The sequence below is a fragment of the Accipiter gentilis genome, chromosome 9, assembly GCF_929443795.1.
Source record: "Accipiter gentilis chromosome 9, bAccGen1.1, whole genome shotgun sequence".
Taxonomy (NCBI): Eukaryota; Metazoa; Chordata; class Aves; order Accipitriformes; family Accipitridae; genus Astur; species Astur gentilis.
Genome location: NC_064888.1, coordinates 26,449,759 through 26,459,649, shown reverse-complemented (window position 1 = coordinate 26,459,649; position 9,891 = coordinate 26,449,759). Strand labels below are relative to the sequence as shown.

The 9,891-nt window shown below is 43.7% G+C and overlaps 1 protein-coding gene across 2 annotated transcripts in view; it reads left to right on the top strand.

Moving 5' to 3' along the window:
• The first annotated feature begins 7,480 nt into the window (after positions 1-7,480).
• BTAF1 (B-TFIID TATA-box binding protein associated factor 1) overlaps positions 7,481-9,891 on the top strand; it is a 50,926-nt gene continuing 48,515 nt past the window's right edge. For both annotated transcript variants that reach the window (XM_049811111.1, XM_049811110.1), the window contains exon 1: positions 7,481-7,825. In XM_049811111.1, the coding sequence (XP_049667068.1) occupies positions 7,812-7,825 (14 nt within the window). In that variant the 5' untranslated portion in view covers positions 7,481-7,811. The remainder of the gene's footprint in view (positions 7,826-9,891) is intronic.

Genomic DNA, 9,891 nt, shown 5'->3' with positions numbered 1-9,891 from the left:
ATTCAAATTTTGGGTGCATTACTACTACAAGTGTGCTAGGACCAGCAGTTGAATGACCTGAGCACGAGCTTCTGAAAATCAGTTCCTTCTTAAGATGTCTTGCGTTGAGGCATCCAGAAATGCAGACCCCCAAAGATCATTTGTGGTTTAGAATCTGCTCCGTGCTGGGGAAAGAAGGAATGTATTCCCCGACTGGGGTTCAGCAAGGGGATGTGAATCCCTGGCCACTGTGAACAGCAGTTTATTTAAAATGTGTGTGCAAACAAAAAGCAATAGTTTCCATGCTGTTATCAACCACTAGTGTTTGCTTCCTCTCCAGGCTGACTCCTACGTGCTCCAGTTGTCAGCAAACCGTGCTTTGCTGGTTCCAGTGGACAGCAATTACCAAACCTATAGTTCCCTTTCTTCTTCTTGTGGGGAGTCAGAAAAAACAGATGACAAAAAGGAACCAGGTGAGGAGGCAACTTGGTTCTCCTTCCTTCTGACATGAGAAGACAATGGGGGGTGGGGGAGTACAGGTAAAAAAAATATTTTAAAAGAGAAAAAGTAAGGAGGAGGGAAAATAAAAATTAAAATGTCAACAGGAGAGAGTTATCAGTGTGAGGGAAAAAATGTGCAAAAGATGCATGTGTGAAAAGCTGGTGAAAGATCACTGGGTATAAAAAGAGGACACATGCTGGAGGAGGAGTTCCTGGCAATTTCTTATCTGGGTCTTCTAAGCCGTGCCTGTGGCTCTGTGTGAGCACCATGCTGATGTAAATAACAGTTATCAAAAAAATACAGGAGCACTCAGACCTCTAATCCCGCAATAAAGTCATGTGGGAGCTTAAAACTAATTAAGGCCTCTTTTTAAGCTTTAAATCTAGTCTACGTGTAGTATAATATCCTGAAGATATTCCCTCCAAAATCCAACGAGAATTTCAGACAAGTAAGAAACTACTCCACAAATCTGTTTCATACATTGAAAACAAGCTAGGTTTTTACTGGTTATCAGGAATCCCATCATTTGTGGAATCTGAGAATCACATCCATTTTTTTTATTACAAATACATACCTGTCTTACTGCACGCTTCCAGGACAGTATCAAAACACACTATAATGTTGCTATTACTGTACCCATCACACAAAACTTACGGTTATGAATTAAAGTGTAAAAACCAAATCTGAAGTAACTGCCTCTGTAAGAAGTACAACAAGCAAGTCAATGCAGAGTCATACTGAAAGCAGGAGACATTTTCTCCTTTATGAGGAACATGCAGGACTGAATGTACCACAAAGGAAGGTGAAAGAGCCCCCAAGACAGATAAACTTAAAAGTTGACACAGATGAGGATGATCCTCGTGCAGTTCTTCAGGGCTCCTCTCCTAACAGATAGTAGTTTTCACTTCTCTCTGTTATACTACCAAGTATAGCAAGTTATATTACCAAGCAGAAGTCTATACAGCAAAATTAACCCTTTAAAGAGAAGATAAGAGAGTACAAGCTATTGTTGATATGTTAATCACATCTCAATCCATCGTTGGGATGCACATAGTCAATAGAAGAAAGAAAGTATAAACTGGTATTGCAAAGGGAATGCTACAGCTGATTCATTGTTGTCTGTATAATGAGCACATTGCACACCCCAAATGAAAAATGGGACCACCATATCCTGGTATCTGCATCATGTTGGAGCTATTTAATAGCAATTCCGGTGAATGGTAAATTCTGATTTTAAAAAGTTACACACCAGAAATCTTTAGTAGGCCTAAAATATATTCTGAGAAACAGTGTTTACAAATTAAAATAAAAGAAAAACATTGTTTTCTATCATTTAATATAGTAGTTATAATAAAATAGAGAGCGAGCAAAGGATATGTTCACCAGACTTGTTTTTAAATCTAATTTAAACTCATTAACTGTAGCAGAACTTGTGATGATGGCCACAGATTAGCTTTCTTTTCTATCTTTGAAAAGCAACAGCTTTTGGAAAGAGCTGGACTAGATGTGAAACCTCTGGCCCTGTTTATTCAGCATTATAGTGTGTTTCTGAATCCTTATGTCCCTGATGACAGAGGTGCTTTTCTATTTATGCTCTTTGTATTCAGTTTGTGCACACTGGAATTATATGCTCTTTTTTTTTTTTTTTTTTTTTTTTTTACTGCACAGGCTAATATCCCTCTTGCCTTAGCTCATGAAAAAAGAACAATCTGACTACTGAAATTAAATAAAGAAAAAAAACTTAAGAGCCACACAAGCTTAAATAATAGAAGAACTTAATAAAAGGTCTCTGCTTGTTTCTCTCATGTTATTTTCATGTTGTGTTTTTCCACAGGTCTATGTAGAAAGACCTACTGATTTACAGGAAAAGTTTGACCTCATTATTTCCACTTCTCTTTGTCTCTAACTGTGGCTCATTTTCACCTGTTACCTTGATCCAAAGAAGCCCACTTAGATACCTGACAGGAGCTTTACTCCCCTTCATTTTTCTTTCTGGATATGAAATACCGAATTTATTTTTCATATATGTATGTATATCTATGTGCATTTTAAACAAATATATAAATTTTTCTATATAAATGGAGATCTGTGCTCTCCTAAATGTCAGTGAGAGATCAGGTATAAAGATGCAATTGTCCATGTGAGTTACTATTGTTAATCTCCTAATACTTCAGAGTTCATAAGTGAGATTTAGTCAATGCACATGTACTTTAGTCACTTACTTGACACAGAAAGTGGTGTAGTTACCAATAACACCCTGCAGAGAGAGGTGAAAAGAGGGCAAATGTTAATGTAAACATAAGAGTTTGCTTGGAAAAAAAGAACAACTGTATGAAATGGATAGATTATACCATTTCCTAAAAAACATGCCCCAGGAACAATAAACTACCCAAACTATAAAATATTTATTTAAATCAGAGGCACAGATAACAGCTAGACAAAACTAAGAAACTTCCAGTTTTTATACATAAAGCGTGTCCAAAGAATATCAGTAATTTAAGTCTTCATCCTTTATAAAATAGGGTGGAAAGTAGAACTGAGTTAGAAAATGAGAAGTTTGAGATCGTGAAACTAAATGCTAGAGAAATTACAGACCATGGTTAACAAAAACAAGGTTGTTGTACAACCTTGTACAACAAGGTTGATTAGTTGTACAGGATATCTGTTTATAATGGAAATGGGCAAGGAGCACTGCTTCCGAACAAGTCCATGCAATCTCATGAGATAAAATCCCTGGGAACAGAAGATCACAAAAGAGAATCACAAGTTTTCTCTCTATATTTGTCATATCAGGAGCCTCTCATTCAGGAAAATTGTCATGAAAGTACAATGTTAAATATGATCAGAGGTAATGAAATCTAATGAGCTAATTATATAGCTCTGGTGACATTTGGAACCTTTTAGATGTTGGTGATTTTCACTAACTGGTTATTATTACAATCCTGTTTGATGTTGAGAAACTGGAGCCCAGCAAACTTTTTTTCACAAATGTTTCTAATCAGTGTTGTGGGTGGCAGTGCCTTAGCCCTGATTTGTCTCTCAGAATACAGCATTTCATTGCTATCTCTGAGGTGCTTTTTGTACTACGAAAGCTATCAGTCAGCACCCAGCCTCCAGCCACCATCACTTATGGTGAAGAACTTAAAAGGAAGACCATGTACAAGTTGCAATTTTTTAAGGAGACTTTCAAGAAGGTTACGCAGCTAGTCAAAAATTTCCTTGGAGTAAAAATGAGACAATTAAAAGCATGAGAGTTGGCATGGAAACTAGTGAAGCTTGGATGATTAAAAATAAATACGCCTTTAAATAAAAAATAAGCAGAATAGCATTAAAAAGTATTAATTAGCAAGAAACAAGAGATTATTAAAAAAAAAAAAATCCTTAAGCAGTCAGAAATCTGATTTCAGTGACACCAGTAAAAAGGGGCCTAACCTACAGAGATAAAATGTAAAATAAAAACTAGGAAGATTAAATAATACTTGAAAAAGAAACACTTAAATATATAAAAGTAAATAAGATTTTTAAAGTACATTAGAAATAGCCTACAAGGTAACTGGTTAGTTTGCAGACCTCAGAACAGAAAGCATCAGTAAAAAATACACATTGCAAAGAACCTGCACAATTTACCTGCATGAGGTCATAATACATAAATTTATCTCAGAGCAATTTTTCCCTGAATAATCAAAATAATGATAGTGATTAAGACACCAGCAGAGAAGATGTCTGAGCACACTGCTAAGCAGGGACAAGCTTCTAAGACTCATTTCTCTTCAGACAAGATTTCCAAGGGAATTTAGAAATCTAATAATACAGCCAATAACATATGTGCAAACTATTATGAAAATAATCTTCTTTACCAGACTAGGAGGTATCAAATGTTATACCTACAGCTACAGAGAGGCTGGTGTGATCCTAAGCAATACAAATCTACAAACCTTCAGGACACAAAAAACTAACTGGAAAAATAAAACTTCAAGACTAGAACATGTAGAAGATCACGGTATGTCAGGTCTAATCAGGAAGGATTCCACCAGGAAAACTGTGCCTCTGTCATCTACTATTTGCACAGCTGTAGCACTTGCAGACTGCACCATTTTTTCCCTAGGCTCTGCAGACATACATAGCAAATAAGAAAGCTGCAGTCGCTATGAGTCTGAGGCTAAGCAATAAAAGTTCACAGGTGGACACAGTTGGCAGGAAGAGGAAAACAAAAATAACTGAGATCAGTGCAGGAAGTGATGATCATAACATACCAACTGACTGGAAATTATTATCTAATTTAGGAAAAGGTTTGAGAGAGTATACTGGCACACAGCAGATTTGCACGGGGGATTCTTTCAATATATGCAAAAAGAAAATGCATGGCTACTCCTTGAAAAATGGGTCAAAAGAAAACGGGTGTGCAAAAAGGATTGGTATGACTTATGGAGCAGGTGAACAGATGCACGGACAAAGAAGAATCGGTTTTCAAAGGGTGTAAGAAAAGGAATGAGCAGAAGATACAGGTGAATAGTTAAGTAACGGCGTGCTTTACATAAACATCGCATCAAAATACAAAAACACATGGTGTGAAACTTGAATGAATTGTGGTTTAGTCCAGAATGCCTACTATAGGTAAATAACATATCATTCTTTCTGTCTTTTGCAGTTTGTTTTGCTTGGACTGCAGTTTATCACCATTTCAGCAAGTACTCAGTGCATAAGACCCACGACCAATATTTTCCCTGCACTTATTTTTATCAGGTAGGATAACCCCTATGGAGCTGCTCAACAAATTTTATTGCATGTTTGATGTGCCCTCTGCCTTGACTGCTATTAAAACAATGCACAAAATGTTTTTAGGGAAGCTTAGAGGAAATAGGGTGTTAGAATTGGAAATAGCACCTGAGGGTCATTTCAATAACGCCTACAGCAGGACAGGATGAACGCTGATTCCTGCCTAAACAACTGCAGAAGTATTGTCAGGGGTGTTTGCTATACATCCGTGTCAACAGCATTGAACATGCAAAAAAAATATATCCACTCACCCTCAGCCTGCTCCTTGCTGCTCCCTACCACAACTCCCTGCCGTTCCTCCCCATCACGGGGCTAAACAGCAGGCACCCCACCATGTGAAAACATGTACACGCATGGGACAGGAGTAAACATGTGCCTCGGACCATGGTGGGTCAGGGACCTGGGCAGATGCACCTGCAACACACGGTGGCAGAAAGGAAGGTGTGCGTAATTTTGGAGTACTTCAGTAAGAGGCTCTTGGCTTCCAACTACACCCACTGTATTTTTTTGTGGATTCTGCTACAGGAGGCATATTGAGCTATCTAAAGGTAGTTACTACATCAGAGCCATGACAGGGAAAAGGTCATTGAGTGTGGCACTGTGACAAAAACTGTCTCTACCACTGAAAATTAAGTAAGTCAGTGGTTTGCTCTGGCCACATTGTGCGGCGCAGCGGCCTTGGGCTGACTCATATCGCTCGGTGTTTGGTTGCCACTGTAACGCCAGCTCCAACAGGAGAGGGAACAGACAGGAAGAGGCAAACCTTTCTAGAGGACTCAAGTATAGGCTGGGCCTGCACAGGTAAGGGTAGATTGAGGTATTACGTACCGGTGTCTTGTTTACAGGCCTGTAAAAAGACAGCGAACGTGCAAATGGCATTAGTGTGTCCATTTGGGATATGCACGTGTTAGCGAGGAATGAACAAGCGAACCTGTACCTGAAGAGTGAACTACTGCAGGGAAAGGGAAACCAGTAGAAAGGCTGGGGCAAGCAGAAATAAATTCCTGTAGAAAGGTTTGGTGTGAAACACGCACAATGGGCCTTAGAAAAAACTTTACCATACAGTATTATGCAAATTCATGTATTTATGGAAGTTTATGCATCACTTACAGGAAAGAAAAGTCTGTGGCTCTTTTTTCAACTGATCACATGAGAGGTTACATACGTCAGCTACACTTACGTCCCTGTCTGGGATCGTTAATTTAAATGGTTAGTCGAAGGCCGACTTCTTAATCTGCGTTTCGCTGGATCCGATCGAAGCCGACGGCATGCGCTTGGAAAGCTTGGCCTCATTCCCCAACAGCGAGGGGGCCCTGCGGCCAGCCGCCCAGGGTACGCGCAGGGCGGAAGGGACCGCCGCCTGCCAGCCTGGCGAACTTTTAAGCCCCGTTCTGCCCTACAGGCCGCCCGCAGCCCAGCCGGGCCGGGAGGACGGGCGGGCTGCCCCACTGAAGAAGGAAGCGGAAAGAAACGCGGTCGGTGACCGGGCCGCGCCGCGGGGAGCGGCGGCTCAGATGCCCCCTTGCTGCCTTGGGGGTGGGGGGCTGGTGCCGGTTAATAAACCCTTGCGAGTAACCGAAGTGACCCGCGGTGAGGCCACCGCCGGCCCCGAGCGCCCGTCTCCCCATGGAAGGGGGGTGGGCCGAGGCAGCGGCGCAGCGAGGAGGACTGAGAACGGGAACTACCGCCCGCTCGGCCAGGCCGAACCCGGCCCCCGCCGGCGCCGGGACTGCCTCCCCGGGCTGGGGGCGCGGCGCTAAGCGCGCTGCACGCCGGGAGCCGTAGTCTCCGCCGGCCGAGCGTCCGCGCCGCAGCACCGGGCGTAAGCCGAGGGGCAGCGCTCCTCGGCGAGTGGGGAGGGCGGCGTGAGCTCGCCGAGTTCCCCGCCGCCCTCTCCCGCCACGCTGGCGGGGGAGAAGGGCTAGCGCCCGGTAGACTGGCAAGGAGACGCGTTTACTTCGCGTTCTGGTGCCTCTCTACTCCCCTCAGGGTGCGGGACTGGGGCGCTCTCCTTTGAGCCCCCCCCCCCAACGCGTGCAGATTGGTACGTCCCGGAGGCCGGCGCCCCCCCCCGCAGCCGGCTCGGCAGGCTCCATGGCCGGTCCTGCTCAGTCCGGGAGCTGCGTGCGCCCGCCCTCCTTGCTCTTAGAAGCGCTCTCTCTATTGGCTGCGACCGGGCGGTCTTGCCAATCAGGAAGCGGCTATCATGGAGGAAGGGAATAAATACAAGATGGCTGCTCATATAAAACCAGGCATTGGGCTTCGCCCTGGCGATGGGGGAATAGAAGCTTTAGGTCGCGCTTCGAGGGCTGTGCACCGCTCCCGCCCGCGCCGCTGCTGCCCCGCCGGGGGGAGCGAAACTCTGACCGCTGCCGGCCACAGCCGCGCTCAGCCGCTCCCCGCGGATCACCGGCGGGGCCGGGGCCGAGGCCGGGTGCGGCGCCCGAGAGGCCCGAGCTAGGCCCTGCGCCCTCCTCCCTGGGAGAGCGGCGCCGGCCCCCCCCCGGCCTGCTGTCCCGCCGCTCGCCTCCCGCGAGGCCCAGCTCCGGGCGGCCATGGCCGTCTCCAGGTCGGTAGGAGCTGGGAAGGGTGGGGGAAGGAGGGCCGGCGGCGGCGGCCCCGAGTCCCCGGCCCACCGTGTGGCCTGGCTTCGGGGGGTACGGGGGTGAAGGGGGTGCCCGGTTTCCGCCTCCTCTCGCCTGGGGAGGCCTCGCCGGGGCCCTCCAGCGCTCCTCGGCGGCGTGGGCCGCCTCGGTGGGGTTTGGGGGTGGCTGCGTGCTCCGGCGCCTGGGTTTGCTTCCTGGCCTGGGGTAACTCCCGTGCCCGGCGCACAGGGAAGCCCCCTCCCTTCCTCAGGCCGCAGGGACTCTGCCTGGGGCGTCCTCCTGAATTCGACACCTTCGTTTCGTTGGCCAGTCCTTCCTCGGGTTAAACTGCTAGGGAATAGGGCATAGCGATACCGAGTCTCAAAAACTGGTAGGAAACCGTTTTGCCTTTCAGAGCCCTTAGTTGTAAAGTAACCGAAATAAAACAGGCTTCCGTGGAGAAAAGTGACTAGCGTGTTCTGGCTCTGCCTCAAGATGTTGGGTAGTATCTGCTTACACACATGTGCGCTGGGGTGTGCCAGCGTTTAAAGTATTCAAAGATACAGAGGTATGTCTTAATAGAGCTGTTTTATAAAAAACGCTGAGCACAAATTCTTGCCATCTTTTTTTGTGTGAAATGGGCATGTTAAGCTTCCTAACAGGATAGTTGGAAGGAAACTGTAAATCCAAATTAACCTTGTGATAGATTAACTTCAAGTCACGTGTTGGTAGTCTCTGTACTTCTGAAGTGCTATAATAAAAGTAAATGCTGTTTCTGAAGCTGTGTATGAGTAAGTTTACAGCTCTATGTAGAAAAGTAAAAGTGTGCACATTTATAATGGAAATCCATTATTAATCAAAATTCATACCAGCAATATATTTTTTAAGACTTTTAGTAGTAAGTCTTCTAGTTTGAGCTTTGTAGTTTCTACAGGCTATCCCTTTATCTTACTCTACTCTTTTTTTTTTAATCAACTTGTTATATATCAGGTGGGGTGGTTTTTTCCAAAGCTGTCCATAAGAATCTGGAAGTAGTAAGGTTTGCATAGTAGTAACAAGACTACTATGTACATGGAAATACTACTGTAAGCCATCATGTTAAATAGAATAATATTCTAATTACATTAGGTCTGGGGCAGTCTGCTTAAATAACTGTGCTAACGTACATGTGAGATGGGGGCTAACTGGAATATCAAGATACAGCTTTTCAGCTGTATGCTAAGGTTGTGTCTACTGTAAAGATTGGTTTCAAATTCAGTTACCAGTGTTTCTGTATTTCTGTAAAACCACATGGCTTTATTGAAAAGCAGTAGTGCTCTATGCAAAGATTTAGTTAACACCTGTTTGGTATGGTAACTGACAGGAAAAAAATTCTGGTTTGGATAAGGATCATTCTGTGTTTCAGTGTGGAGCACTGAAAAAGTTGGTGTGTTGATAATGTCACGTGTGATACATTGCTTCAGAGTACAGTTTTAAGATCAAAAAGTTACACAAGCTGAATATAAGGTATAGAACTTTAATAAAGGTGCTGTAATACTTGTAAGTTGGTATAGAATTTTTTCAATTCCACATGTGTGTTAGGTAAAATAATTACACAGTTTAGATTGCTGCAACATCTTGGTTACTCCTGGCAAACTCCAATGTTTCTATAATTGTAGGAAGTGATACTGTGTAAATTTGGCCTTATGAATGTTTTTTAATAGATATAGCAAAACCTATCCATACCGCTTTGAAGTTACACAGCAGCTCTTGATAAATGAACCTATTGGTTGCTGGACCATAGGAACACTGATGACATAATGTCAGTGCTGCTTTTGTAAATAAAAGAAATCTTGTCTTCATCTTTTACTTTAGAACATTGAATTTCTAAGGTCCTTTCCTTTCAGACATATTACAAATAATTGTTTTGTACACTTATATACTACATGTTTCTCTAAAGGTTGTACTTCCAGCTTCTGTACCAGTTCCATTTAATTGTAGAGATATGCACTTTTCCTCTAGGTAGCTAGTTACATTTTATATTTTTGAAGGACCAATATTCACTGTTGAA